The sequence below is a fragment of the Odocoileus virginianus genome, chromosome 11, assembly GCF_023699985.2.
Source record: "Odocoileus virginianus isolate 20LAN1187 ecotype Illinois chromosome 11, Ovbor_1.2, whole genome shotgun sequence".
In the NCBI taxonomy this organism is placed as follows: domain Eukaryota; kingdom Metazoa; phylum Chordata; class Mammalia; order Artiodactyla; family Cervidae; genus Odocoileus; species Odocoileus virginianus.
Genome location: NC_069684.1, coordinates 52525987 through 52544131, shown reverse-complemented (window position 1 = coordinate 52544131; position 18145 = coordinate 52525987). Strand labels below are relative to the sequence as shown.

The 18145-nt window shown below is 37.9% G+C and overlaps 1 protein-coding gene across 2 annotated transcripts in view; it reads right to left on the bottom strand.

Annotated features, from left to right (window-relative positions):
* The window catches only part of AIDA (axin interactor, dorsalization associated), a 49957-nt gene extending 31837 nt beyond the window's left edge, over window positions 1-18120 (bottom strand). For both annotated transcript variants that reach the window (XM_020885909.2, XM_070474484.1), the window contains exons 1-3: window positions 17857-18120; window positions 9880-9949; window positions 118-171 (exon numbers count right to left, since the gene is read on the bottom strand). In XM_020885909.2, coding sequence (XP_020741568.1) covers window positions 118-171; window positions 9880-9949; window positions 17857-17966 — 234 coding nt within the window. In that variant the 5' untranslated portion in view covers window positions 17967-18120. The remainder of the gene's footprint in view (window positions 1-117; window positions 172-9879; window positions 9950-17856) is intronic.
* Window positions 18121-18145: the final 25 nt, after the last annotated feature.

The following is an 18145-nucleotide window of genomic DNA, read 5'->3' as shown; positions in this document are numbered from 1 at the left end:
AAATCCTTTTGAGACTATACTGCTTTTGACACAAATGCCTAACATTTTATCAGAATAATTCATACTAATTCCTTTTCCTTATATTAAGAAGTTGAGAGGAGGGGAATCTATATTTACCTGTAAAGCTGCACTTCGTAATTCCAAGCATGTTGCAATTTTGCCTATGGTTTTCTGTAGGAAAAAGAAAAAGTTATAAATACCAAATACATTATAACTGTTAGTTGCCAAAAATCGAGTTAATTTTTTATTGACAAGCAATCTATGACTTTAAAATTTAAGTTAAATTTTATTTCTTTTTAGCATCTTGCAGACTCTGGAGATGAAAAACAGGAGGCAAAGGGCTGGGAACATGCAGAGAAGGTGAGCATATATTCACTCCTGGTCTAACTTGCCACAACCGATTTTAAATCATTTGCTTTGATGATAGCTTTCTGTATGACTTAAAGGGCAATGAAAAGGACTTCAGACATCTTCTCTCCAAGCTTTGCCTTCTCTTCTTCTCCATAAGGTCTGATATTCACTAAAAGACTTAAAGTCAAAAATATCTGAAAGTTAGCACAATGGTATAATTTAATGCTGACTCAAGTTCAATCTTAACTTGTTCAATTAAATGTATCAGCAATGCTAAGCAAAATCAATACTTGTGATAAATGGTGGCAAACTTTACAGTCAGATCATAGTTATCAAATAGATATAAATGACAGGGCATAGTCCTTGCCTTTAATAAGCTCATGTTTCTATTAAACATGTAAGACACATACAAAATCACTGTAACATAAAACAGAGGAACTTGGTTTACAGGTGTCAGCAAAGTAAGTGCTAATATGCCCTGAAGAAATAGGACAGGAATCAAATTAGGAATCAAACCCCAGTGACTGGGAGGATTTCTAAAACTAAAAGAACTTGGAAAAAACGTCATAGTTCAGTTGTCTAAAGTCCCGAACCGAAAATAGGGAGATAGGTTTGAAATGTGTGTGCGTTGCCAGGGTGGTGGGGGGGGGTGGTTATTATGAAGGGGACCTTCTATGACTAGCTGAGGAATGAATCTGTTATTACTTTAGCAATAAATTACACAGATAGCTTTTGGACAGAAGAATAGCTATCAGATTTACCCTTTAAGAAAACTGTTGATAACCGTGTCCCTAGGGTAAAGGAGAGAAGGGTAAAGACTAACGGTTAGATCAGGTTATTTCCACTGACCAGGTAATCAGTAGTCAGAAAAAGAACGTGAATGACTAGGGTTGAATTGAAAAGAAGACCAAAAAAAACAAATATGCACAAGAGCAGGCAGCTAAATTATGACAAGCAAGACTTTGAAATCTTTCCAAAAAAAAATTTCTTAACTTTCTGTTAGAAATAAACTCTGACCATAAAAGTGAAGTATATTTGTACAACATTTGCAATGCCTTCACAATACAATATTCTGGGGAAAAGTGATGTTTTTCTACACATACTGATGACCTGCAAAAGTTCCGTCAATTAGATCTGGTGGTTTCCTCTTACGTCAATTTTCTTTGGGAGATAAATGAGGAGCAAAGAAGAGTAACAAGTATTGTCCTGGTGTCTGGCACTCAGGCTAGTAAGGGCTAGGCAATTATCATTCAGGCTGTATATAGCTGGGATAGCAATTCACAAAATAAACACGAATTCTACAAATAACAAATGCTAGAGAAGGTACGGAGAAAAGGTACTGCAGGTGGGAATGTAAATTGGCGCAGCCACTATGGAAACAGTACAGAGGTTCCTTAAATAACTAAAAACAGGGTTGCCATATGATCAAGCAATCCCACCCCCAGTACATATCTAAAGAAAACTATAATTTGAAAAGACACATGCACCTCAACGTTCATAGCAGCACTATTTATAATAGCCAAGACATGAAGTAAGGTAAATAAATGTCCACTGACAGATGAATGGATAAAAAATATACACACACACACACACACACACACACACACACACACACAGAGGAATACTACTCAGCCATAAAAAAGAATGAAATGCCATTTGCAGCAACATGGACAGACCTAGAGATTATCATACCAAGTGAAGTAAGTCAGAAGAGAAAAACAAATACTATATGATATCACTCGCATTTGGAATCTAAAATATGACAGAAATGAACTTATTTATGAAACAGAAGCAGACTCACAGACAAAGAAAACAAGCTTACGGTTACCAAAGGGGAAAGGGGAAGGGATAAATTAGGAGCACGGATTAGCAGACACAAAGTACTATATATAACACAGATAAACAATAAAGTCCTACTGTATAGCACAAGGAACTGTATTCACTACTGTACAATAAACCATAATGGAAAAGAAAGTGAAAAAGAATATGTATATATGTGTATAGCTGAATCATTTGGGTGTGCACCAGAAGCTAACACAACATTGTAAATCAAGTATACATCAATAAAAAATTTTTAAAAATAAATAAACTACTACTGAGCAAAAGATGTGACTCTTGGTCAAGGAACTAGTAACAATATTTAACTATTTCCACAATCTTTAAAATTTCCTTTAATCTTAATATGAGTTTAGAAAATGTCAAATTTTATTCTGAAATTTTATATTTAAATATTATATTTAATATAATTTCTGTAAAAGGATTCAAGATACAGATTTATTTACTCTCTGAAACAGCTGTTGGAGGGGAACCAAAAACAATCTTTTCTATATAAAATCTAACATCCCTAAATCAGTGGTGTTCATATAAACCACTCAAATCTGACAAAACTAGTAATTGATTTTTAATATAGTTAGTAATGGCTAAAACCTATTGAGCACTTACTAAGTGACAGACTCTCCTAGGTGATTTACCCACATTGATTCATTTAATCCTGCCTATAGCGCTATGCACTAGATACAACCATTTCACATCTATAAGATGTGAAAACCAAAGAGAGGTTAAGTAACTTGTCCTGGACATCAATGTCTTCAATATAATAGCAATATATACAACAAAGCAATACACTTATTTTAATACCATTTGGTCACACTTATGTTCTTTTGGAAAAATGGTTTTGAAAAAGGGCTGTCTGTATTAAGGGACATGTATCAATGAGTTAAGTCTTTAAAAATATTAGTTAACTCCTTTTCCTTCTTTACTATACAATCCACTTGATGTTTTTAACATTTCAGGTAAAATATATTCTAGTTTAACAATTATAAGTCCACTAATAACCTATTTTAAATTTAAACATTTCTTCAAGTTAAGAAGCAACAGTTTTTTACAGAGTCTATTGAAACTATGGCAAAATACCAATAGGCATTATTCATAACTATTTTAAGGGACCACACCCAACATCAGTATTAAAAAAAGAGTGAAACACTATCATTTTTCAGCCACAGCAATGACTTTTAAAACATGCAGCATTTATTGACGTCAAAATCAAGTGCTTGCTACTGTCATTACTCCACCTTTCTTAGAAAGAAATGGTTCAGAAAAATTATTAAGAAACACAGAACATAAATCCTGACTAATATACATAAAGACTAAGCATTCAAGGAAAGTGAACTTAATTTCAGAAAAATTTAAATAATTAGCATTTCATTCAAATTAATTACATATGTCTAACATGATATATAAGTGGAAAATGTTGTCATTTTCAGAATACTGGCTGTTTTACTTTGTCATTAGCTACGGGAATGGTTAACTCCAAAAGAGCTATTAAAGGAAAAAAGCAGTTAACAATTAAAGAGCTACAGTAATTTTGCCAAAACATATTAAGGAAAAAATAGTTTACAAAAATACACAGAGTTAAAGGAGTATAGTCTCAATCCAGACTATTTTTTAGATTCAGACAGCCCTTGATCTCTCTTCTAGCTGGGGGGAGGCAGAGAAGAAAGGAAACAAGGGAGGAGGCAGTGGAAAGAGAGACCTGTAAAATATAAAACAAGCATATAGTGCTGGAATTCTCATCACCATGAAATCTGATTCAAAACAGGGAAAAACTTTCTAAGCATCATGAGACAGGATGTTCTATTCTGTCCAGAAACTTACATGAGAAAATCTACTACACCAAAGTGGGGAATTTAATGGAATGAAAGCTTTTGGCAGCTATTTTTTGGCGACTAAACCCAGTTGTTATAATGACAAAACTATTAAGAAATGAAATGAAAGCTAAGTCAACTGATCATGAGGGAGGATCAAATAAGAATTATAAACATTCTTATTTTCCACCAGAAATCTTTGAGATTATGAATAGAAAATCCATATGAAGATTTTCTACCACAACTAATAAAGTTAAGAGAGATCAGTGGTGTGGCTTTAGAGTTCTTCACATTTAAAATAAATAATGAGAAGTATATAAGTTACTCTCTAAAAAAATGATTCCTCTCATCTTAAAATAATAATATAAATAAATAACAATAATCTAAGATCTAACAAAGCATTTATTCACCAAATAGTTTTGAAATATTACTCTGAGCCAACAGTAAAAAGTCTCATAAAGAAAGTACTTTAGAAATATGGTGGTTTTTACTTATCTTCGACAAAGGAGGCAAGGATATACAATGGAAAAAAGACAACCTCTTTAATAAGTGGTGCTGGGAAAACTGGTCAACCACCTGTAAAAGAATGAAACTAGAACACCTTCTAACACCATACACAAAAATAAACTCAAAATGGATTAAAGATCTAATGACAAAAACCACTGCAATTATGTAAAGTAATTAGCCTCCAACTAATAAAAATAAATGGAAAAAAAATAAAAATAAAAATAAAGATCTAAATGTATGACCAGAAACTATAAAACTCCTAGAGGAGAACATAGGCAAAACACTCTCCGACATAAATCACAGCAGGATCCTCTATGACCCACATCCCAGAATATTGGAAATAAAAGCAAAAATAAACAAATGGAACCTAATGAAACTTAAAAGCTTTTGCACAACAAAGGAAACTATAAGCAAGGTGAAAAGACAGCCCTCAGATTGGGAGAAAATAATAGCAAACGAAGCAACAGACAAAGGATTAATCTCAAAAATATACAAGCAGCTCCCGCAGCTCAATTCCAGAAAAATAAATGACCCAATCAAAAAATGGGCCAAAGAACTAAACAGACATTTCTCCAAAGAAGACATACAGATGGCTAACAAACACATGAAAAGATGCTCAACATCACTCATTATCAGAGAAATGCAAATCAAAACCACAATGAGGTACCATTACACGCCACTCAGGATGGCTGCTATCCAAAAGTCTACAAGCAATAAATGCTGGAGAGGGTGTGGAGAAAAGGGAACCCTCTTACACTGTTGGTGGGAATGCAAACTAGTACAGTCACTATGGAGAACAGTGCGGAGATTCCTTAAAAAACTGGAAATAGATCTGCCATATGACCCAGCAATCCCACTTCTGGGCATACACACCGAGGAAACCAGATCTGAAAGAGACACGTGCACCCCAATGTTCATCACAGCACTGTTTATAATAGTCAGGACATGGAAGCAACCTAGATGCCCATCAGCAGACGAATGGATAAGGAAGCTATGGTACATATACACAATGGAATATTACTCAGCCATTAAAAAGAATTCATTTGAATCAGTTCTAATGAGATGGATGAAACTGGAGCCCATTATACAGAGTGAAGTAAGCCAGAAAGATAAACACCAATACAGTATACTAACGCATATATATGGAATTTAAAAAGATGGTAACGATAACCCTATATGCAAAACAGAAAAAGAGACACAGATGTACAGAACAGACTTTGGGACTCTGTGGGAGAAGGCGAGGGCAGGATGTTCTGAGAGAACAGCATTGAAACAAGTATACTATCAAGGGTGAAACACATCACCAGCCCAGGTTGGATGCATGAGACAAGTGTTCAGGGCTGGTGCACTGGGAAGACCCAGAGGGATGGGATGGGGAGGGAGGCGGGAGGGGGGATCGGGATGGGGAATACATGTAAATCCATGGCTGATTCATGTCAGTGTATGGCAAAAACCACTACAATATTGTAAAGTAATTAGCCTCCAACTAATAAAAATAAATGAAAAAAAAATGGTGATTTTTAAAAAAAATCTTCTTTTAAAGTTCTACAAATTGTTGAATGGTTGGCATAATTCTAAAATCTGTCACTGCTACAAATAGATTTAAAATAGTAAAAGCACAAACAATATAATTCAAAATAGAAAACATATAGAATAGTTTTGCATAGACTAATGTAAAGAACATTCTCCGTTTTTCTCTTTTAAGGAAACACAATTGAGTTTCTTCTCCTTTGGCTTACATGCCAGGTCTGGCATTCAAGTAATTCTGCAGCCTTAACAGTTGGTTTCAAAATTTCCCATAACAAGTTCTTTAGACCCAATGAAATATTATAAAGAGAAGAGGAGGGAGGCTTCCAAAAGCAAACAAATTTAAGAAATACTCCATTACCCACACTCTTTAAATATCCAACATACACATTAGCATGTTAAAAGCCCTGAAAAGTCACAAACTCTGTTGATATAACATCTATTAATTTTTCTGAGTCAATGTTTTCCAGATAATGTCTGGTAAATCTTTGTTTTCTAATCATTTATTAACTTGGAGTCTCTGACTTTTTCTTTCAGTTCAGTTAGTTCAGTCACTCAGTCATGTCCAACTCTGCCATCCCATGGACTGCAGCACGCCAGGCTTCCCTGTTCATCACCAACTCCCGGAGCTTGCTCAAACTCATGTCCATCAAGTCGGTGATGCCATCCAACCATATCATCCTCTGTCATCCCCTTCTCTTCCCACCTTCAATCTTTCCCAGCATCAGGGTCTGTTCCAATGAGTCATTTCTTCACATCAGGTGGCCAAAGTATTGGAGTTTCAGTTTCAGCGTCAGTCCTTCCAATGAATATTCAGGATTGATTTCCTTTAGGATGGACTGATTGGATCTCCTTGCAATCCAAGGGATTCTCAAGAGTCTTCTCCAACACCACAGTTCAAAAGCATCAATTCTTCCATGCTCAGCTTTCTTTATAGCACAACTCTCACATCCATACATGACTATTGGAAAAACCATACCTTTGACCAAATGGACATTTGTTGGCAAAGTAATGTCTCTGCTTTTTAACATGCTGTCTAGGTTGGTCATAGCTTTTCTTCCAAGGAGCAAGTGCCTTTCATTTCAAGGCTGCAGTCACCATCTGCAGTGATTTGGGAGCCCAGGAAAAGAAAGTCTGTCACTGTTTCCTCATCTATTTGCCATGAGGTGATGGGACCAGATGCCCTGATCTTCGTTTTTTGAATGTTGAGTTTTAGGCCAGCTTTTTTACTCTCCTCTTTCATTGTCATCAAGAGGCTCTTGAGTTCCTCTTCGCTTTCTGTCACAAGGGTGGTTGGTGTCATCCGCTTATCTGAGGTTATTGATATTTCCCCCGGCAATCTTGATTCCAGCTCATGCTTCGTCCAGTCCAGCATTTCTCATGATGTACTCTGCATATAAGTTAAACAAGCAGGGTGACAATATACAGCCTTGACGTACTCTTTTCCCAATTTGGAACCAGTCTGTTGTTCCATGTACAGTTCTAATGGTTGCTTCTTGACCTGCATACACATTTCTCAGGAGGCAGGTCAGGTGCTCTGGTATTCCCATCTCTTTAAGAATGTTCCACAGTTGTGATCCACACAGTCACAACAAACTGTAGAACTTTTTCCTTACGTGACATTAAATAAAGCCTACATGCCAAAGTGACTTTTTTTGCCCACTGTGAATGTTTTATCTGTATTTTTGAGGAAAGTTAAATTTTTAAATGCAATGACTTGCCTTATATTCATAATGTAGTACAGAGTAATGGGGGTTGGGGGCAGGTCTTTCTCCCAAGCCCAAGGAATAGGCAGGCAGGCACAAGCTCTCTCTGGAGACACAAATGGCAGCCACATATGCCTCCTAGGCAGGTTTTTAAATACTAAATACCTCAGAAATCAGGTCTCCAGAAAAGGAGGAGGAGCAGACTACCTCAAAGGCAGAGGTCATTTGAATATTTAGAGATGGTTTTCAAGATCATTTAGGGTCATCACATCCCTCACTTCGTACACAAGGGATTTAAGGCCCAGAGACAGAGCCAGGGTTCAAGACCAAGTCTTTTCACTTCAGATCTCAGGCTCATTTCCCTAGGTCATGCTGCCTCCCGGGCCTCATGGAGGGGTGGATCTGTGTAAGCTGACAAGAAAGCAGCTGGGCACCTACTATAAACAGCTATAAGTTAAGGATTAAACAAACAGCATTATCAAACACCCAGCTTCAGCCTCAGGAAGTTAAAGAAAATTAAGAAAAAGCTGATTTTGTCTCATTAGTCTAATCATCATCAAATGCTAAAGCTCTTTTCTTGATAACATTTTAAAAAACTGTAGTATGTTTTAGGTCAAATCACTTTATATTTGAGTTCATATTAGATCCTATACCTAAGCAGTAGATGTTGAAGATGAGGCATATAAGTAACTCGAGGCAAACAGGTGATTAAAACATGGCTGTCAAACTTCTTAATTTCCAAAGCTTTCATTTTGATTCCATATTCACGACATGCTTTGTTAGCTGTTAAAGTTACATATTCAGATAGTTGAGATTGTTTCAAAATGTAGATGTTTTAACCTTTAATTCTGTGATGTCAGCTGATCACATCCGAGTCATTCCTAGACAGATATCACAAATCTTGGACGTGATAAAGCATATAGTCCTTTTCCCTTTCCTTTTGCAAACCAAATATTTCCTCTGACCTAATTATTTTCCCGGGCTAAAATCCGAAGTTTCCTAAATCTATCATCAGCCAGTTCAGTTGCTCAGTCGTGTCTGACTCTGCCATCCCAGGGACTGGAGCACGTCAGGCCTCCCTGTCCATCACCAACTCCCGGAGTTTACTCAAACTCATGTCCATTGAGTTGGTGATGCCATCTATCTATCATCGATACTAGCAATTATTATGGAAAAAAGAAAACTACATTTTTAAATTTTAAAAGTGCTATTTCTTTTTAAAATACAAAATAAAGATACATTAGATTAACACAGACTCAAAACAGTTTTAAATGCAAACAAACTAACCTGTGTAAGAAATATGACTGACCCTAATCTTTGGGAGTTTTTTCTTTTCAAACTCTTATAAAGAAGAATCAAATGAGTACAAGCCTAAGAAGTGTTCAAAGAGTCATTCCCACTCTTTGTACAAAAAAAGGATAAAAGCAAATTAAGTTGCCATAGTTTTCACAATGTCTTTTCTTAATAAGAGGAAAACTGACGTTAACTTTTTTCATTATCTAAGAGATTAAAATCTGACTTAACATTGGACCCCTTAAGTTAGGAGAAAATATGGATTGTTTCCTCCCATTTCTTCTCATTCTGTTAAAGTAAAGCTTCATAAAATAACCCATTTTTCATAGTCTTCAGCAGTACAGGGAATCAACTTGACACATTAAAATTTTAATTCAAGGCAAAAGGACACTCTTGAAACATTTTGAAACTTTATGCATTTATTTTGTTGATGGACTCATGCCAAATTTTTGACTTGCACTAATTTTTTTCAGTGGTGGCTTGTTTGGTTTTTGTCTGTTTTGAGAGGAGGTGGAAAAAGTGTTAAGGGAGTTCAGAGTTAAGAGGTGGGATGCAATTACTCACAATCTCACTCCAGTTTCTGGTTCCCCCTCCTCCCAACCAAAGAATGGATGGTCTCCACTAAAGTTAAAGTCTAAATGACTGAGAAAAGAAATTCATTAAGTGAGAAATTCACTGCATGGTAAATCATGTGGTATCTCTGATTACTTAATGACCAGCAAAGCATAATCAATATCATTCTTTGTACTTAAGTATAATGGCTTTTTGTTGTTTGTTTTTGCTTAATGGACTCAAAAGACAGACCCTTTTTCACTTGGAATCTGATGTATCTAGAGATTATTTTATGGTACCTTTTGTTCTTCTGTGAATTCAGAATTATTGTGTTGAGCTTGGGCCTCTTTTTGTAGGTGTCTCGCTAATCTGTAAGAAGAAACAAACATTCTTTAGAAGTGAAGGACAGCAAAGTATTTCAAGTACAAGGTAAAACAATTTAAATCTTAAAAAACAGTGAAGTACAATAACACTTTTCTTCTGTTTTCAAAGTATAAATCTACACTATCATTAGAATTTAACTTTGTGCAACAATGAAAATAAGATACAATATTTTCCAAACCATTTCACCGGGATAAATTTCAGCTTGAGACCATAAAAACAGAATCACAGAGTTGGAAAGAATTCCAAATAACATCTAATTCAACTTTCTTCAGTACACATGATTTTCTTCTACAATAAACCAATAGCAGTTGTCCAGATTCAGCTTAAACACTTCCAGTGAACACCAGTAATAGTACTGACTGAAGATATTTTATCAGTCTATCATTAATTTGCTGATAAGACTAGTTCAAATTACAGCTGTAACAAAGTGATGATACTCTATCAAATTATACTTTTGAACATATCTTTCAAGGCAAATAAAGAAAATTCCCTACCGATCAGACATGGAAATCATTGTTTGCCCAGTTATCATCATACTTATAAACAGCAGCTAGCCTTGGATGAATTTTCAAGGATGGATCTGTGTTACACGTCTAAGCTCAACAATAAAAATCCAGAACTATTTTTGAGATACCAAAAACCAAAGGAGTGATGCTTACAGCTAAATAATAAAAAGACAAAATAAATTTAAAAATGAGTAAAGGACTTGACTGACAGACATTTTCTCCAAAGATATAAAAGTGACCCATAAGCACATGAATATAATATCATTAGCCATTAGAGAAATACAAATCAAAACCACAATGAGATACCACTTCACACCCACCAGGATGGGTATAACTTTTAAAAGAGGGGAGAAAACCTACAACGGGTGTTGGCAAGGATGTGGAAACTAGAATCCTCACACTGAAGTAAAGAAAAGTAAAATGGTACAGTCATTGTGGAAAACAATTTGGCAGCTCCTCAAAAAGTTAAACATAGAGTTACCATATAACCCAGCAGTTTCAAAATCCTATGTATATTCCCAAGAGGACAGAAAACATGTTCACACACACACACAGTACATAAATGTTCACAGTAGCAGCATTATGCATGATAGCCAAAAAGTGCAAATACCCCAGATAAACAAAATGTGGTCCACACATTCAAAGGAATATTATTTGACCATAAAGAATAAAATACTAATACATGCTACAACATGGATGAACCTTAAAAACATTAAACTAAATGAAAGAAGTCAGATGTAAAAGATCATGTATTACCTGATTCCATTTACATGAAATATCCAGAATGGGTAAACCCATAGAGATATAAAGCAGGTTAGTGGTTGTCATGGGCTTGGGAAAGGAAAGAACTGAAGTGACCCATTTCAGGTAAAGGGTTTCTTATGAGGGTGATGGAAATGCTCTGGAATTATAGTGGTGATGCTGGCATAACATTATGAATAGACTAAAATCTACCAAACGGTACAATCTCACAATGATAAATCTCATGTTATATGATATTTATTTTAATTTTTAAAATTTGCAGGGCAGCAGAGGGTAGGGGAACCAAAGAACCAAAAGGACTTTTTTGGTGAAACATTTTATAACTGGCTAAAGAAATTGAAACTACAATTCCCAAGCATACTATGCTATCCCAGGTGGGGAATGGAGGCAGGGATACAAGAGGTGCATGTGCTGGATTTCCCACCAAGCCACAGCAAAAGAAGTTCACCATGTTTCCAAAAAGCCTTAGATGGAAGTTCTGTTCTATGTAATCGTATCTTTAAAGATCAGGCATAAAGTTCACTTGATGACTTCTATTCAGTCTATCAAAGGTTCACATTCTTCTTATCATAATGCAAGAAACTCCTACATGAAATCATAACATTTACCAGGATAGTTTTACTATATTACTTAAAATGTTTCCATCCATTTATTTCTTTTCCTCCCAAACTGAAAATCTCAGAATATTTTTCCTAAAATGTCATTCCTAGACGCACTCTTTGCAGATTTTAAGCAGGATTAAGTATAGTTAGAAATAGACAAAGCCATACTTGTCCCATACAAAGTCCCATACACTACTTCATTTACTTTCTAACTATTGATAGTCTACCATCTACGTATAGTTCTCTTTAGGAATCACAGTCTACCCTTAACAATGTCAACTGTACATCCCTGAATTCAGGCAAGCTACAGTGTAGTGTGGCAGTTTCTTTATTTGACTACTTCCACTTGCTTGGAGAATCCATGGACAGAGGAGCCTGGTGGGCTGCAGTCCATAGGGTCACCCAGAATCAGACACAACTGAAGCAACTTAGCACACACACACACCCACACAATATGCCAATAGTGAGTGTTAACCTAAGCAGGTCACTATCAGAAGAAAGACTATAGGAAATATTTGCAAATCATATATCCTATCTGATGAAGGACTTATATCCAGAATATACCAAAAAACCCTTCTAATTCAATAGGGAAAAGACAACTCAATTGAAAAACAGGCAAAAAGTTTGAAGACATTTTACAAACAAGATTTACAAGGAAAGTAAGCATCAAAGAAAAGATGCTCAGTGTCATTAGTTGTAAGAGAAAGGCAAATTAAAACCAGGGAAATACACTATATACCCACTAGAATGGCTATAATCAGAGAGACACATGGTAACAAATGCTGCCAAAGTGGATAAACAGGAACTCTCATATATTGTTGGTAGAAATGTAAAGTGGTACACCCAGTTTGATCAACCATTTGGCAGTTTCCTTTTAAAAATTATACATAAATTCACCATATGAGCTGGCAATTCCATTCCGTGGGTATCTACCTAAGAATGAAAATACACGTGCACACAAGGGCTTGCATGTAAATGTTCACAGCAGTATTAAAAACTAGAAAGAATTAAAATGTCCATCAATTAGTGAATGGATACACAAAATATGGTATATCCCAAATGTAATGTTACTCATCAGTAACAAGGAACAAAAGACTGATCCATGCAACAACATGGATGAAACTCAAACACAGGATGCTAAATGAAAGAAGCCACATACAGACCATAAGATTCAATTTATATAAAATGTCCAGAAAAGATCACTTCATCTTTAGAGACAGAATGTAAATTAACAGTTGCCTGGGACTAGAGCGGGAATATGGAATGACTGCAAATGTGCAGAGATCTTTGTGGGGTGATGGAAATGCTGTAAAACTTGATTGTAGTGATGGCTGTGCAACTTGGTAAATTTACTAAAAATTCACTGAATTGTAAAATGGTGAATTTCACTGTAGATTATTAAATCTCAATAAAGTTATTTTTTAAAACTTTTTTAAAAACCTAGGCAAAAAAGCCAAACCCATAAACAACTGCACCATTTTAAGACAAAATGAGACAAATAAGACAAAATCTGTCCACTGAGGAAAAACCCACATGCTCTAGGTATCAGAAGAGCAGGTTAAGAGTTGACATTCTATTAGTAGACAAAATAAGACAAAATCTGTCCACTGAGGAAAAACCCACATGCTCTAGGTATCAGAAGAGCAGGTTAAGAGTTGACATTCTATTAGTAGACAAAATAAGACAAAATCTGTCCACTGAGGAAAAACCCACATGCTCTAGGTATCAGAAGAGCAGGTTAAGAGTTGACATTCTATTAGTAGACAAAATAAGACAAAATCTGTCCACTGAGGAAACCCACATGCTCTAGGTATCAGAAGAGCAGGTTAAGAGTTGACATTCTATTAGTAAAGGAGAGAAAACTGCCAACTCTCCTTCTCTAGAGAATAACCTCAGTTTACAAGGGTGCCTACAGTTAATACAGGACTATCCTCAGGGGGAAGTTTTAAATATACTTAAAGAACATAAACAAGTGACCCACAGAAGTCCCACAGCAATCTATGACAGTTCTTCTCAAGCTATCTAGAGTGAAGGATGAGCTTTTTGCCCCCAATCTATTTTAGCCTAATGCTTTTGTAAAATAAAATAAAAACTATCATGAAGATGTCAAATTGCAATGAAGTTCCTAAATCTTAAATCCCAATTTCTTTACTTATCTCACTGCATACCAGTAACAGTTTGCAGACCAGCAAAGATCTGGGACCACACCTTGAGAGGCACTGATATCAGACATAGCAAAGACGATTAATAGGCATCCAATCTTCAAACTCACCCATTCATTTAACAAATATTTATTGAGCATCCATGTGCTGGATCAATACCTTAAGACTGATTCTATGAAATAGGGAAAAGAGAGTCCATGCCACTCTACCCTAAGTTAGGAGGCAGGTACCCACCCCCAGGCTGCTGAAAGAGGTAACCTGCTAGATAAGAGTTGTTTTTAATTGACCATGCATATTTAGGAGAGCAATTTTCGTTTTGACATAATTTGTTTAGGTTTTCCAATAGTATCGTGGCATCAACTCCTTAATGCTTCCATGGCATACTCCTGAATCAAGCCATTCACTAGAATACAACAATTACATAATATCTAGATAAGTGAAGGAAATGGCAACCCACTCCAGTATTCTTGCCTGGAGAATTCCATGCACAGAGGAGCCTGGTGGGGTACAGTCCATGCCCTCGAAATGAGTTGGTCACCACTGAGCGACTAACACCCACACACACACCAGCCTACCACTACTCTGGCTACTAAACATACAGTAGATGACAAAACAGACAGCTCCCCGTTTTCTGTCCCCAAAGAGCCGCCGTCCAAGTGGAGAGGGAGACGACAAACCAAATGAATACAGAAAGTACACTGTATTTTAAATGGTGGTAAACACTATGGGAGAAAACCAGGATTAGGGGGCTGGATGTGCAAGAATGAGGTGAGAGGGAGTGGGAGTGGATAGCAGACTCAGCCGAGCAATCTTTAATTAATTTCTATTGGAGTATACTTGCTTTACAGTGTTATGCTAGTTTATGCTGTACAGCAAAGCCAATCAGCTGTGTGTTTGCACATACCCCTTTTTTGGATTCCCTTCCCACTCAGGTCACCGCAGAGCACAGTAGAATTCCCTGTGCTCCATGGCAGGTTCTCGGCAGTTGTCTATTTTACACACAGCATTAACAGTGTACACAAGTCCATCTCAGGCTCCCAATTCAGCCCACCCAGCAGTTTTAAATAGGGTGGCCAGAGAGGGTCTCACAGGGAACATAATATGTGGACAAAAACCTGAAGGAGGTGATCCAGCAGCCCAGACAACAGGGAGTGTTCCAGAAAAAGGACAAATGGCCTAAGGCAGAGGCAGGCTTCAGGAAACAGCAAGGAAGAGTGGTAGCACTTACTCTTTTCATACTCCTGTGACAGAAATACCCATTTGTTTTAAAATCCTCCATTCGACTCAGTACTATGAGGGTGAAGATCAAATGTTATTCATGTCTATATACTTAGCTCTCACTTGCTGACTGAACAGCTGATGAAACTGTTCAAGCTATGATATTCTTACCTTGCAATAAGTACAAACATGCTTATTCCCTCCCTCAACATCAACATCCCATGAACACACTCCTGTATGTTGCAGGGTTGTAAAAACACTGCTGGCTTCCCCATCAGAAAGGCCAATTCTCCCAGAGGCCTCCTCCTCCTCTCAGTATCTAGTAAGTGGCTAAATCCTGTCCATTCTTCTTCACATCACTTAGTGGCTCCCAAATCTCTTTTGTCGGCAGTTTTTCTCACAGATAATTCAAATAAAACAGACATCTGGCCTCAAATTTGTGAGTGTATTAATTTTAAATTCAACTTCATTTTATATGTAGCCTGTATGTTTACAAAGTTTAAGCCAATCATGACACACTTCTACTCAAATTTGACATTGGTGGTTTTTATAATAATTTGAGAATTACTCTGAATCATGACGTTCACCGTTAGTAACTGAGATTCAACAATAGATTTGTCTGTGCCTATTACTCTCTTACTGAGATGTTTTTAGAAATTCCAGCTAAACAGCTTGCATATTCAATTTTCCTTTGTAACTTCAATTGGACATGGTATTCCTCACTTTCCATTGTAAGGTCTGCTGCTGAGTGCCAACAGCTGCGAGGTCCCACCATCACAAGTGAAAGGCAGCTTTAAGATTTCAGACTATGCAAGTTCAGTTAACATAGAATGAGGATGCCCCATGCTCACTAACTGGCTACAGAATGGAAGGATACATTCTCTGGTAATGAAGGAAGTCTTCTAATGTGTCCAATTCACTTACACAATGTATCAAAACATTTGTGTTTAACAAAATGTCTTAAACACTACACAGTACAGCAAACAAGATTTGAAATTTAAAAAAAAAAAAAAAAAATCCCAGACTTCAGTAATATAGTTGCATGACTCCAGGTAATCTCATTAACCTGAGCTTCAGTTTCCTCACTTGTAAAATGAGAATAATAATATTCTTACTAAGCAGTTGCAAGAGTAAGTGAAATTAAGTGAAAATGCAAAACAAAAGCCAGAAGTTATCGCACATGGCAAAATGGCCCAAAGCATGGTGGTTTTCAGGGCTTTTGAAAAATGGCAGGCAATTCAAAGTCAGTAAGGTGAGATAGAAAACATCCATGCAGGGTTTCTCTGGCAGTCCAAGTGGCTAAAACTTCCACCTTCCAATACAGGTGGTGTGGGTTCAATCCCTGATTGGGGAGCTGGACTCCCACATGCCTGGCAGCCAAGAAATCAAAACAGAAGCAATATTTTAACAAATTCAATTAAGATTTTCAAAACGGTTCACATTAAGAAAAAAAATCTTTAAAAACATCTACGCATTTAAATTACCTTAATGGTCAGATAAAAACAAGTAACCATTGTAGAAGAAGAATACAGGATTTAGATCTTTCAAGGACCAATCCTGTATTCTTTCCAACAGACGTTTGAGAAGGGGGAAAAAAAAATGTTTTACTAACACATGGTTTCAAACAATAACTTACTTGAAACCAAGAGGTAATTAATGTCAACAGTTTGCAAACAATAGCATTTTAGCAGGCAGTTCAGTAAAATGTGCAAGAAACCAAGCAAGGTTTTATATATACGCAAACCTGGCCTTATAATTTTAAAAACATCCCTGAAGTTTTGGGAGGAAACCAGAAAAGGAAAGAAACTGGACTTGGGTAGATCAAAGAACTTGGTGCTCACTTGTACCCGGCGGCTATACATTATACACAGGAAAAGGAGGAGGGACCCGAGGAGGGAGTGGTGGCTCCTGTGCGTGGTCTATTAATTCACATTTTGCTCTCTTCTGTTCACATCCTGCGCGGACTCCACCCAGAGCAACCGAGCGAGGGGCGGGTGGGACTCACCCAGCCTAGCAAATAACAGTCCTAGAAACCGAAACGGATTCGAGGTGAACTGGGAAAACAAGGCTCCCCAGAAAGAGGGGTGGAGAAGGGGCATGAGAGGGGACCTTTCTTTTGGCTGATGAGACCTCCGATCTCGATGCTTCCCGAGGACACCCCCTCCCCTCAATCGCCACCCGTTCCCTCCAGTCCTACGCAGGGCTGGAGGAAGGCACGGTCCACAGAGCAAGGCCACTCATCCCTGGAACGTGGGCGGAGAACCCAGAAGTATTCCTAAGAGATTCTAAAAGAGAAACTGAGGGGCGGCAACGTGAGAGAGGCGGCGGAGAGGGGAAAAGGAAACTGACTGCGGAGCGGGGGATCCGGGAGTCGGTGGCAAGGAACTCAGTAGTAACCTGAATGGGCTGGCGCCCCGGGAGAAGTGCTACCTGTTGCATTGGAACTGGCCCGGCGGAGGGCGAAAAACCCCAGAGAGCGGACCGTTGTCTACGGGGCCAGTGAGATCTCAGCCCCAGTGCCTGCGGGGCCCCACCCTGAGAAGCCTTGGCTACAGATACACTGATGAGAGACACCGACAGAAAGAAGGGGGGAGGCGGCCGACTGGAGCCGGTCTGGCCCGCTCCCGCGGTTAGTCACTCACATCTGATACTCGTCTATCGCCTCCACCAGCTGGCCCCAAGAGTCGAAGTCGGCGCCTCTCCTAAAACTGGCGCCCCAGCGCTGCAGCAGACTTCGGGTCACCTCCGACATGGCCGGTCCCCACCCCGTCCCCTCCCGCCCCTACCCCCAGGAAAGGCCGGGCTCTAGGGCGCCATCCTCCCCGGGCCTGGCCCCGACATTAACAGGGCCAGGAGGAACCGCTACGGCCACCGCCGCCACCCGCCAAGGAGCCGCCCAAGCCCATTTGCCGCCACAGCCAAACTTTGCGG